General features: G+C 41.6%; 2 protein-coding genes and 1 pseudogene across 2 annotated transcripts; 2 read left to right on the forward strand and 1 right to left on the reverse strand.

Annotated features, from left to right (window-relative positions):
* The first annotated feature begins 574 nt into the window (after positions 1-574).
* LOC133711501 (uncharacterized) lies at positions 575-1786 on the forward strand. The gene has a single exon (XM_062137612.1). It carries the CDS (start codon positions 575-577, stop codon positions 1784-1786), a length of 1212 nt encoding a protein of 403 aa, XP_061993596.1.
* Positions 1787-5084: 3298 nt separating this feature from the next.
* LOC133711502 (probable aldo-keto reductase 2) lies at positions 5085-6164 on the reverse strand (annotated as a pseudogene).
* Positions 6165-11299: 5135 nt separating this feature from the next.
* On the forward strand, positions 11300-13492 carry LOC133712684 (disease resistance protein RPV1-like). Its single transcript, XM_062138790.1, has 3 exons — positions 11300-11876; positions 12139-13241; positions 13352-13492. Exons 1-2 carry the CDS (start codon positions 11329-11331, stop codon positions 13160-13162), a joined length of 1572 nt encoding a protein of 523 aa, XP_061994774.1. The 5' UTR covers positions 11300-11328; the 3' UTR covers positions 13163-13241; positions 13352-13492.
* The last annotated feature ends 225 nt before the right edge of the window (positions 13493-13717 follow it).

Consider the following 13717-nt stretch of genomic DNA (forward strand, 5'->3'; position numbering starts at 1 on the left):
AGGGACCCGCGAGGTCCAGCGCACGCTCGAATTCTTGAGCCCAAACACTGAGGCACGCTCGGTCATGACCACAGACGCCACCACCGCACTTGAGATAGCGATGCGTGACCTAATGGAGACACGTGCACAGGCTGAGGCCGAGCGCGCGGCAGCTGCGACAGCTCGCTGAGAGGTCGAAAATATGACGAACCAGAATCGCATCCTCCGAGAGGCACTCCAGCGGCGAGTTGCAAGCCATGAAGCATTAGACAGGGCCCGTCAACAGGAGACCCTGATACCAATCATTGGTGGGGTTCCGACACCCGGAGCAGTCCTCACTACAGACCCAAGCACGGGTCTCGCCAGTACTTTCGTGCCACCAAGTGCAACCTCTGGAAGCCCCACGGGCCCCACTCCAGGCAGCACCAGCACAGGCCCACAAGTGATTTACCTGAACTCCCCTCTCTTCCCGAATCAACTCGACTCAGCACCACCACCCTAGCCGGTACCCGATACGGCAGGAGTCTCGGGCACAAGTACAGCTACAACCGCCAATATACCTCCACCCAACCCCAATACTCGGTTGTTGCTCCAAATGAGCGAAGCCATCGTCTCTTTACAAGAGCGGATTGAGAGCGCCGAAAGCAGGACCGGCTTCCAGGGAAAGATGGGACCATTCACTCCCTGGATACAAGCCGAAAAGTGCACACCGAAGGTCAAGCCCTTCAAGATTGAGAAATACAATGGCATCAGAGACCCATACCACCACTTGGAAGTCTTTCAGTCCCTCCTACATGGAACCCGATACACGGACGCGATGGCATGCCACATGTTCGAGGAAACCCTAACAGACGAGGCCTTGCGATGGTTTCTTAACCTTCCCCCCAATTCCATCGATAGCTTCCAGGAGCTCGGGGACAAATTTCTCTGCAGGTTCATTTTGTGCGGCAGTGGCTATTGCACGACGCCTGACCTATTTAGGCTCAAGCAATGGCTAAATGAGCGATTGCGAGACTTCGTCCGCCGATGGAAAAAGCAAGCTACACAGTGCTGTTCCCTCGATCCAGCCCTAGCGGCATCGACATTCAAGCAGGCACTTCAACCGGGATACTTCTTGTTGCAAATCAACACCAATCCCCCTGCGACATATGGCGACCTCCTCGATGCCGCTACCGCTTTCGCGCAGGCCGAGTACGACACCTTTGGTCGTGACACCAACACCAATACACACCCAGTTAATGCACCCCAACTCACCAACCCCATTGGGACCACTGATAGCAGGAACAAGGACACCACCAGGGACAAACCTGTCCAATATGACAGAACCCCACGAGAGCGACAAGGTTACAACGATAAGAGGGACAAACAATACAGGAAGAGCCTCGAGAAGCCAAAGTATAACTCCTCAAGCAGTCGGTATCGCAATGCGCCATACGGCGGTACCCGACACAAGGAAAACCAGAGATTCGAGGCACCCCGATACGAGATTTACACCACACTCATCGCTTCATATGAAGAAATTTGGAATAACCACAAAGACATCATCCCACGCCCACCGCGGAGCAAACCTGGTCAGGCCAAACCACGAGACAACGGCAAATATTGTACATACCATGAGGAAGCCGACCACACCACTAATATTTGCTGGGAACTGAAAAATGCTATTGAGCACCTCATTCAAAGCGGCCAGCTCTCGCAGTATCGTACTCCCACAACAGGAGCCAACGCCATTGAAGTCTACGGACAAATTCTAACGATACACGGGGGCACCCCAAGAGCACCCGAGACTTTCCACGCACAGAAGTGACAATGCCCTCGGGGCCAGGAGGTGATGGGACTCAGTCATGGCTGCCACACCCCCCAGGTGGAGTGGGACTAGATTGCTTTTAGTCGTAACGAGGACACCATAAGAAAGCATCATAACGACCCCTTCTTGATCACCATGGTCATCGACCACTATCGATGCCATAGGGTCTTGGTCGATAGCGGCGCGGCAGTCAGTGTCATGTTTGGCAGTTGCTACGAAGGCCTAAACCGAGACAAGAAGAAACTCACCCAAGATCACGAGCCCCTGATCAGCTTTGCAGGAGAAATCACACAGCCTTTGGGATCCGACAATTTGCAGATCACCCTCGGTGGAGGCAGCACTATCACCACCATGACAACGCATTTTATCATCGTCGACTGCCCTTCTTCCTACAACGTCATCTTAGGGCGAGACGCCATTTGGGGACTCCAATGCTTTGTCGCAGGGCACATGTTAATGATGAAGATCCCTACCCCGGGGGGCACCCTCACCATTAGAGGCGATCAGGAGCTAGCGAGACAGTGCAACTCCCTAACTGTTGCGAGGGGACATGGCAGGCGAGAGGTACTCCTAACCACAGACCTGCCCTCTCCCTCTGACAAGCCTGACGATCCAAGGGAAGACCCCGAGACCCCGGATGCCTGCGATACACGTAACAAAAAGAAGGAAGATAAGCGCAAACTAAAGCACCTGAGACCAGATGCTTTGGAAGATCTGATATCGGTCTCAATATCCGATACGAACCTAGAAAGAAAGGTCAAAATCGGTTCCAAGATGGACCCATACTTCCAGACAGAATTAAACGCCTTCCTCAAGACCAGACAGGAGGTGTTTGCATGGTCCTACGCCGACATGCCAGGGATATATCCAGAACTGCTGACCCACAAGCTCACCATCTCACCAGACGTCCCCCCGATCAGATAGAAAAGATGGGCCTTCACGGAAGAAAAATACAAGGCCATCCAGGCCGAGGTCAAGAAGCTCCAGGATATCGGATTCGTCAGGGAAGTATCTTACCCAACATGGCTATCCAATGTCGTGATGGTAAAGAAACCCAACGGCAAGTGGCGCATGTGTGTCGATTACACCAACCTGAACAAGGCTTCCCCAAAGGACAGTTTTCCCCTCTGAGCAGGAGGTGCAAAGTGATAGAGTGGCATGCTTCGACGCACTCACTAACTCGGAAGGGTTGAACCTAGACTCTGACCTCTTGGAAGAGCGTCGCGAGCGAGCCCACCTCCGCAATATCAATAACAAACAGCGTATGGCCCGATACTACAACGCAAGGGTCATGCCTCGCCTCCTCTTTGTCGGGGATTGGGTGATGAAAGAAAAGATGCCACCTCCAACAGGGCTGAAAGCCACATGGGAAGGGCCGTACGAGATCACTGAGGCCGGAAAACATAGACAACGACGCCCACAACCCGGAATTCCGACCACCAAACGAAAGATTCAAGCTTTCGGAACACTAAAGGCTCTAACTTTACTCACCTCTTATCTCAATCTCCAACAAAAACAGAGGAACAGTGACCGCCCCCATCTCCCTCCTCTGTCCATATATAGGGACCTCGAGAGTACAGGGACCGTTGGACATGCAAGGACGACGACACCAGATCTAACCACGTGTCAGACATCTCTGAGCGTTACAGAGGTCATGCGCCGTCGCCTCGACTCCTTACCACTACGCCATTATTACATGTTACGGACTCCAGTACACCGGACTTCCCGCACACGAAAAATAAATGACAACAGCACACATGTCACTAGGTCATAACGTATGCGCCAAAAGGCGCATGAAACCCTACCACAGATTCGCGATAGCGACACAATGACAATTACGAGAATGATCTCCTCACCCCAGCCAATACTCCTCTTACGTGGGGACTTGGGGGACTGGGCGGTAATGGTCGTACGGAAGCCATGTGGCAGGAACTCGCCTTACACTTCTGATACTTCTACCAAAGGCAAACTCCCCACCCAAGAGAACTCTTGACCAGGGACTTGGGGGACTTGTTGGTATGCATATACCTCCCAGGCACAAGTATCGGAAGCACAAGACTCGTGTCGCCAATGCAGAGGTAAAGAAAGCTCCCAGCTGAGGGTCCCGATACCCCTCGGGGCGATATCGGGAACCCCGATCTTCCCACACCAAAAGAAACAGAACCAAGCTCCCACAGGCCTGCTACATTAAGGTCACCTCCAACAACCCAAAGAGGTAACTGTTTACTATCGCTTTCCATTATCATTATCTTATAACGATACTGACTTAGGCATCGGAGCGTTGAAGGCCGACACACCCGGTCTTCCCTCTGACCTTTGTGTGTTTTACAGATTAGCGAGCGAGACCGATAGCGATAGTAGCAGACCAGAACATCTCGTGATTTAGCTGGATCGAACCCCTCCCGAGACAGCTGAAACAACATATACTCAGGTGCTAGTATATCAAAATTTCAAAAAGTTTTGTGCCATTTTTTAAAATTTTGTTAATAGAAAAATAATTGCAACATTTTCTTGACCTTTAAGGATCAAGAACTAGGATTTGAAAAAAAAAAAAAGAAGGGATCCAGAACTAGACGAACCGATGGTAGTAAAATCCATTTTCTTTTTCCTTTGATTGTATTGTGTTTTTTTTGTTGGCCAATTGATATATATTAGGCACATGCTCTGGGATCAAATGCCCTAATCAGTTTCATTGCCCCTACTGCCTTCACACCTCTTTTCTTAAGGCTTTTCCTTCATTTGTGTTAATCAGAGGCCAATGGTTGCCTAAGTTGCAAACTTGCAATCATCTAACGGAACAGTTTGGTTCAATTCAATTTAAGCACATTCACAAAGAATCCAATATGGTGGCTGATATCGTTGTCTTCTAGAAAAGTTATAAATGATCCCTGTGTTTTGGGTAATGCCTAATATTAATTGAGTGCGGCTATTGCCACCCTACCATTTTCTTTGTTCACCCTACTTGCTCATTACACCCTACATTTTAATTTCAGTTATTAAATCTGCTTATCTAACCCATTTCTTTTTTCATAAATATCCTTATATGACATATCCAATTAAAAAATAAATTTTTTACCAAAAATATCTCATTTAATTTATACCAATAAAAAAATATAATATAATAAAGTCTCCAAATAAAATCACAATCTGATTTACTTCCATTTTTTTAATTTTTTTCTTTCAGTTTCAATGTTCGTTTATTTTAATCCATATCAAAAGACTAGTAAATTAACGACTATGAGCAATGAAGAAGAAATTGTTCTTTTTTTTTCGTGTTTTAAATTTTTACTTTCGGTGTTCACAGAGGGATAGCAAAGATTTTGATGAAACACTAATAATTTTGTGAATTAAATAACAAATTAATGATGAGAAGGCAACAAAAAGACAAAAAAAAATATTAAATTCAAATTTGGGTGGGCGATGATGAAGATTAATGTTATCCAATGAGAAATTAAATAATATTTGTATTTAATTAATTGATATTGTATTTAATTTTCCTTACATATTAGGATTTTAGAAAATTAGTGTACTTATTAGTCATTTTGCACTTGGGTAATATAGTCTTTCAATAATTCAAATGTTTGTAGGGTGAACTAAAAAAATGGTAGGGTGGCAATAGCCGCACCCTATTAATTCCATTACCTTTGAGATTTGCCAAGTTGATCAAAGTTGGTCCAAAAGTTAATTTTGACAAAAACTTTTTCATGTGCAAGGAAAAGTTTGTCATCGCAATAAAAAAAATTGAAAGATAATTAAGTTTAAAAAAAATTGGAAAATGAAGTTTAAAAAACAAAAAAAAAAAAACAAAAGAACACAAACCACAAGAAATTGAAGAATTGAAGAAGAAATGACTTGATGCAGAGAGATTGAAGAACAAAACAGACCGTGACTTCAATGGGGATACGGGTGTCACTCCGATGCTCATAATAGAGATCAATAGAATTTACACCAAGGAGTTTCAAGCTTTCTTCAAAAGCAGCTCTCACATATGCCGGCTCCCCTCGAATAATCTCTCCCTTGTTGTCCTCAAAGCTGATACCGAATTTGGTGGCCAAATCAACCTTGTCTCTCACGGCTCCACTCAAAGCCTGAACAATTTATTCAAGTCAATGATCCAAATAAGCTAGCCCACTGTGGCTACATGCAAAGAACAATAGTGCTTGCATGATTACTTTGCCCAGAAGAAGTTCATTGGTGAAGGGACCGTAAATGTCAGAGTTATCAAGGAAGGTGACGCTGGCGTGGTGGATGAGTTTGAACTTGTCTGGTTCGAGCTTCGGGGGGGGGGGCATAGAAGATGGACATGCCCATGCAACCCAGTCCTTGAGCCAAGACCTCGCTCAGGGTCTTGTGTCCCCAGCTTCATCCTCCTCATGCTGGCGATGCATTTGTGTTAATTTGTGAAGCAGACAGTAAGATAATAGCAAAGTGAGTGAGGGAAGAAGAAAAGACAGAGTGAGGGACAGTGGCCATCATTGGTGCCAAGTGTCATTTTTAGACTCATGCTCTAGGTTGGAAGCACAACTTTCTACCTCCCAAGATTTACTATTAACACTAGTTTCTAAGTTTTTATTTTATTTTATTCATTTTTTTTTTACCACAAGTCTGAAATCTCTCACACAAGTCATAGTCAAAATGAGTCATGTGAGTAGAATAGTCAAATCTTGAATTTAATTAATCTTGTCAAATCATCAGCTTTTTAATTAATTATTTTGTAAATTGAAATTGTAGCTTTAATGGGCTTCCTTATATGATGATGATTCATTGATATGGGATGCAAAATTATATCATATATGACCAGAATTTTAAAATAGGGCAATGATATAGGGCCTCAATGAAGCCTAAGATTTGTGGCCTCAAATCCTAGGTGTCATGCCATGTAAGCAAATATAAATTTTATTTTTAATTCCACATAATATATCTTGCCACATCATACTATTGCAACACCAACTCTACCCTTTTATACTTCCTTTTAGATGTTAGGGGGTGAATTAATTACAATAGTGAATTTAATTAGGTGACAAAAAAAAAGATAAGCTATTAATTATGTATTAATTTAAGAGATATGTCTACAAATTCTTTGACCAATATTTTTCTTAATTTAATTAAATTCTTTCCTATAATTTTTCTTTCCAAATAGTATTAATATATTGAATTAGGTGTCAAGAAATAGGCATTAACTTTTCTTTCCAAACATTGATTAATTTCATCCAAAAAACTTGCATTAATAAATTGATTTTGGAAAATACATATGTCTAAATTAAGAGGTAAGAAAAAATTTCATGTTAGTAGCAGCCATTAATTATCATCTACAATCTAAATATATGGGGGAAAAAAACAAAAATAATAATAAACTCAAATATAACATTTAAACCCTAGCTACATAAAGAGAAAAAATGAACAAAAGAATATATATATATATATATATATATATATATAATCGTATGAATATGTATTTTTCACACTATATATATTTTCAAAATTTACAAGAATTCAACAAAGGTTGAATTCATATACATGTGTTAAGCAAATCTATTGTGATCGAATGTATGTGCAAATCCATTGACTGAATTACATGAAATTTTTCTATTCTTGATTGGAGAAAAAAATTGTTATTGAAATCTAAGCATGAGTGTAATGAAAAGAAAAAATGCAAAAAAAAAAAACTAAAATATTTTTTAGAAAGCCAAAATAACATAGTCATCATTAGATTTTGGAAGGATAAAATTGTATTTTTCTCAAGAGTTACATAGCATGATTTGACAAATAGTTGATGTGTATAGGTGACATGGCATGACACCTAAGATTGAGGCCACAAATCTTAGGCCTCATTGAGGCCACAAATCATTTTCCTTTAAAATATATGACACAATAGTTGAAATATAAGGGTAATCGTGATGAAATTAGAAGTATAAGAGCACATGTGATTTATGGATATAAAAGTTATGGAAATGATTTTTTTTTTTTTTAGCGGTGATCTAGCTAGCCTTTCAGAAGTGGCCTACTCGAGGTCGTCTGCAATCTATTTTTTTTTTTTTTTTTTCCTATTGCTAGCAGCAAAGGAGTGCAGTGGTGAAGGTTCAATTGGGTCATTCACAGATCCAATTTGGGCCGTTTTGCTTCTGTTTGTGGTGGTGATGAGTGATGCGATTTTCACCAAATTGATGCTGGTAACGATGGAGAATGTGCGATCTGGTGGCGCTAGTCGGACATCTTGGTTCAGCCTGTGGGTACATGTCTCATATTAAGGGTACCAATAGCAAACTGTCTATAGCTGAGAATTGATAGCAATGATGCAGTGCATCGACGCTAAGGATTGGCTCCTGGTCTTGGTTAACGACCATTGTGCTCATGTCGGTGGTCCAGCAAAGATGACAAGGTGTGGCCTTTGGGTGCCCATAGTGATTGAGAGGCCCAAAGTGGACTTTTGGGTGTAGTCATGGGCCCATTATTTTTTCTCAAGTTATTGGGTTTGGGACCCATGTGGAAATGGTTAGGGTGTGGGCTTCCTAGATTTCCGGAGACCTTACCTATTGGCCAGTATTTTAAATAAGGAGAATGATGTTGTCCTGCAGTTGACTATCTTGGGAATTGGTTCTGCAAATCAGATGAGTTTTCCATTAGTTTTTAGTTTATTTATCTTTCTTGCAAATTGGTGAAGAGAATTCTCAGGGACTTCGATGAGTCGCATTTGGCTACTATACTTTGAGCACCTTAATTGTGAGCACTGACAAGTAGCATAACCAATTTTTCATGGACTAGGATAGCCTATGTTAGTTTTATTTGTAGTCGTATTGTTTTTCTATTTTCAACTATTGAGCTACAATTTTGTAATCAAACAACCATTTTGACAAAATATGGTTTGTTCTACCTTAGTTTTTTAGTTCAACGTTCTTAGATTAAGTGAATAAGTTATGCTCCTGTGGATGTTCAGGATGCCCCGATTGTAACAATCGCAAGTTTGGTGGATAGAACAATCCAGTTTGGTTTCTTGATGTACTTGGTAGTATGCGGTTAATTTGAAGTATGGCATGTCATGTACAATGTAAGCATTTTGTACCCGCAATTATGATAGGATTGCAAGGTAGCAATTATCATCCTCTCATCAGGATGATGGAGATAACGAGGTTGCTGATGAGGGACAAAGTTCTCGACAGGCGTCACACTCTTGGACTATGGATGTTGGGATAGGGGTGCAGGCCCTCGTCAATGACAGTTAGAGCCATTGATAAGATGAAGAGTAACTATCGGCTTTCCAGTATAGTTAGTCTATGACCATTGAGGGAAGGGAAACTTGCAACTAAGTTTAGTAATGGTTATGCCACTGTTCACGAGGGTGTTCTTCGTCAGGGGTTGAAGTTGCCTCCTAACGCCCTCTTCAGCTCGTCAAATTTTTCTAGTAACTGAGCCACTTGGCCGTGAGCTGCTACCTTCTCCTTTTGCTCTTGTTCACGCTCTCTATTGGCGCGATGTAGGTCTGCCAGCGCTAGCTCAAGTTTGTTGGTAAGATCTTGGCCTGGAGCCTGGCGGCTATTGCCTGGGTTGTCTTCCACCACAGAGTGGAGTAGGGGATTGTATGGGGTAACGACTTGATGCTTGCTGTCAGCGTTATCTGGGGTCTCGAATGCCAGTGTGCGTGTTGTAGGCATTGAGGGGTTGACGGGTGTTTTGAGTGATCGACCGCGCCTTCCTTGTTGTCGTTCGTCATAGTAGTAATGAGTGAGTGACCTTTAGTTCAAGGCTTCCTCAGACGGTGCCAATGTTAATGCTCAGGATTCTGGCAGTTGTCGAATACCGTTAACACGGACCAGGGGGTCCAGAGTCTCGGATGATTTAATGAGGTAAGCCATGCAAGAACCTGTCAAATGAAATACACTAGCGACAAGAGGGGACCACGGTTGGCGGTCACAGCTCCTCTGATACTAAAGTCAGTCAATGTATTTATGTTGGCAGAGTAGCGGGAAGTAAGTATTAAAATGTGTAATGAATGAAGAGAGAGAAATAAACCTTTTATAGGTGAAGTGAGGATTGACCTCAACCTTGTTTTCGATGTGGGACTGAAAAACTCCGCTTTGATGTTTTTGGACCTCTTTGAAAGACCATCTTTGCACATAGTGTGATGGCGCGTCAAGATATCTTTCGGCCTGAGGCTAGGCTCAGGCGAAAGCTTGGCCCGCAATGTCTCCGTAGGGTACACATACTGGACCATTCTGACAGTGAGAGGCAACCCTCAGTCGGTACTAATTATGCCTGGTAATGTTATGTACGTACAAAGAGTCCTAATAAATGACACATCACTTTTTCACCAATTTTTGTTTCTTTGTCTCACTTCCTATTAACTTGCAGTTAACTCTAGAAAGAAAGAGAAAAAGTTGGGGATTTCTCCTCTAGCTGCGCACTAACCATGGGATGATTTCTTGCACTTTTGTTAATTAATAAATGGTCTTCTTATTTCTATTTCTTCCCAAATCGTCACCGATACACTTCCCCCTTTCTGTATTCCCCAACTCCATTTACCGTTTCCTCTCAAGAATTCCTGAAATGCCAGGCCCTTATATCCCTCCTCCTCATTTTCTCTGAGCTTAACTAACCCTAGGGTTTCCGAGAGAGTAGTACTCATGGATGGACCTCAAGTAGCCTTCTGTTTTTATTTTATTTATTTATTATGGTGTCGAGGCTTTTATATTTACTGGTATAGATGTATTGATCTTGGTTTCTCAGTTAGACTTCAATTGACTGCTGGATATTGTAGAATAAATGATGCAGACTTTGTTTTTCTTTTTTGAATTGCTATTGTTGGGGTATGAACTTTCCCCTGTTCTCTAAAACAGAGTACTGAAATTTGTACAAGATGTTGATGAAATCAAATTAAATTTGCTGAACGTACATATTGTCACTGCTCGATGCGTGTATTTGGTACATAAAAGAATTCCTTAACTTGAGTTCGCATTTCAATTCCTCTTATGAACTACTGAAGTTTAAAATGACAGCGAGGGGGACAATCAGGAGAAGTGGATGCGTTCCCATGAACAACCGTTTGTGCAATATATGATATTGTTTCGCAGCCCGCCCCTGACTTAGTTATGCTAATGTCCACCTGGTAAAGCCACCAAATGAAGACTTGTGTTTCAAACTATCCTATGCACAGAACTCACGGATAGACTCGTTGCAGGTCTCCTTTTTTTTTTTTCTCGTTTTGTTCTTATTAATATCGATTGTGGTGTTTGCTGGATTGACTGGTTGATATTGACTATGTTTGAGGCTTCTTTAATTAGTATTAATTGATTTTGGTTTCTCAGTTAAGACATCAGTTGACTGCTGGATATATGCTGTAGAATTGATTGAATAGAATGTTTCCATACAGTATCATTACAATATTGCATCAATTATGGACGATCATTTCTATAGGCCGGTCACTTTGGCACCACTCTACATTCCAAGCTTGGTCTGAAATTTCAATGAAGCTGCCACAGCCATGTATATTCATGATCATTAAAACTCCCAACACTTTGTTGCATCGGCCTCTTTAGTTATCAAACAATATGGATTTCCCATTACCAAAGACAAGAAAAATCAATGCGGATTCAATTACTACTCAAGAAGAAAAGGCCTCTACTTCCTCTTCTCCTCTCACACATTCATCTCCATACGATGTCTTTTTGAGTTTTAGAGGTGTGGATACACGAAACAACTTCACAGGCCATTTGCTCACTTATTTGGCTCAGAAGGGAATAAAAACCTTCATAGATGACGAAGAGCTTAGAAAAGGAGAAGAAATATCATCTGCACTTCTCAAAGCGATTGAAGGGTCAAAGATTTCCATCGTCATATTCTCTGAAAACTACGCATCCTCACGGTGGTGTTTGGATGAACTGGTTAAAATTCTTCATTGTAAGGAGTTAAAGCAACAATTGGTTTGGCCGGTGTTTTACAAGGTGGATCCCTCCGATGTACGATACCAGAATGGTAAATATGGTGAGGCACTTGCTAAACATGAGTGCAGATTCAAGGAAAACATGGACAAGGTACAAAAATGGAGGTTGGCTCTTAGGGATGCAGCAAATTTATCAGGGTGGACTTTCTTGGACGGGTATGTTTCCATATTTCAGCATGGTTTATTTTCAGTTTTTGATTTAGGCCAAACCCTCACACACATACTAATCTCCAAAGTGCCTCAGTAGTACTTACTCATTTCTTTATTTGACCATGTCACCATGGAGGCTCTAAGCCGGGTGAGGTTATCCGATTTAAAGTTTAGTTCTGTGAAAAATCTTTGTTGTTTCATAAAATTTTGGATAAGTTTCCATTGCAAAGTTGCATCTAATAAAATATTTTTGCATTTAAATTGGCAGGCATGAAGCTAATTTCATTAGTAAGATTGCTGAAGAGATTTCAGCACAAGTATCAAAACGTAGCTATTTAAATGTGGCAAAGTATCCTATTGGAATAGAGTCTCGTGTACAAGATATGCTTAAGCTTTTGGATGTCGGGGGAAGTGATGTTCGCATGGTTGGTATATGGGGTATTGGCGGGTTAGGGAAAACAACAATTGCTAAAGCTGTTTACAACTCAATTGCCCATAAGTTTGAAGGTTGCTGTTTCTTGGGAAATGTTAGAGCAGAATCAGTACCCCATCGAGGCCTAGTTCAACTACAAAATAATCTTCTTTGTGAGATTTTAGGGGGCCGGGAAATTAAGATCACCGATGCTGATAGAGGAATCCAGGTGATAAGGGAAAGGTTAGGTAATAAAAGAGTTCTCTTAGTTCTTGATGATGTGAATGAATTGAACCAGTTGGACAAATTAGCTGGAGAATTGGATTGGTTTGGTTGTGGCAGCAGAATTATCATAACAACAAGAGATAAACGTTTGCTAATTGCTCATCAAGTCTATCCAATATATAAGGCCAAGGAATTAGATGATGATGAAGCCCGTAACCTCTTGATATTGAATGCCTTCAAGAAAAACAAAAATCTAGATGAGTGTGTGAAATTCCCCATTGATACTGCTGTACTGTATGCTCATGGCCTTCCATTAGCTATAAACATTTTAGGTTCACTTCTCTGTGATAAGAGTATAAATCAATGGCATGCTGCATTAGATAGTTACAGAAGATTTCCCAACAGCGATATCCAAAAAGTCCTTGAAACAAGTTACGATGCATTGGAATATCCGTTGAAACAAGCATTTCTCGACATTGCATGTTTCTTAAAAGGTAAAGATAAGGATTATGTGATGCAAGCACTAGATGATTCTTACCTCAACCCTGTACATGCTATTGAAGTACTTGAAGAAAAGGCCCTTGTAAATGCTGAGACTGGTCAGATATGGATGCATGACATTGCTGGAGGAAATGGGAAAAGAAATAGTTCGTAAAGAGTCACCCGAAGATGCTGGCAGACGTAGCAGACTATGGTTTCATGAGGATGTTTATAGTGCTTTAACCGAAAATACTGTAAGTATAGAACATGTATCCTTCTACGTGTGTGTGCATCTAGAGTTTCCTAATCGTGAAAAATAGTCGTATCTACTTTGTTGCTAATCCTATATTTTTGTTCATGTCAGGGCTCAGAAAAAGTTACAGGCATCAGAGTAGAGCTACCAAGAGAATATGAGATATGCTTGAGTACTGAATGCTTTAAAAAGATGAAAAATCTTCAACTTTTTATAAACATTAATGCACGCTTCTCTGGAGAGGTTAATTATCTCCCAAACAAGTTGAGGTTCCTTGATTGGCCTAGATTCCCAGCTCAATCTTTGCCATCTGACTTTAATACACAAAAACTAGTCAAGCTCAATATCGCAAACAGTCGCATCTCACGACTCGGGCAAATATTCAAGGTATTCTAAGCCGTAAACTATTTTTATCCATTCATTGTTTGACTTTTGAAGAGCTTCTATACTTTGAATTGTTATGAATTTTTTTTAAAG

Source organism: Rosa rugosa, chromosome 5, assembly GCF_958449725.1.
Source record: "Rosa rugosa chromosome 5, drRosRugo1.1, whole genome shotgun sequence".
Lineage (NCBI taxonomy): Eukaryota > Viridiplantae > Streptophyta > Magnoliopsida > Rosales > Rosaceae > Rosa > Rosa rugosa.

Bases quoted from the DNA above. Each gene is read 5' to 3' on its own strand.
- LOC133711501 (XM_062137612.1), top strand. From the start codon at position 575: ATGAGCGAAGCCATCGTCTCTTTACAAGAGCGGATTGAGAGCGCCGAA.
- LOC133712684 (XM_062138790.1), top strand. From the start codon at position 11,329: ATGGATTTCCCATTACCAAAGACAAGAAAAATCAATGCGGATTCAATT. The intron at 11,877-12,138 runs GTATGTTTCCAT...TTAAATTGGCAG, and splicing joins GGGTGGACTTTCTTGGACGG to GCATGAAGCTAATTTCATTA.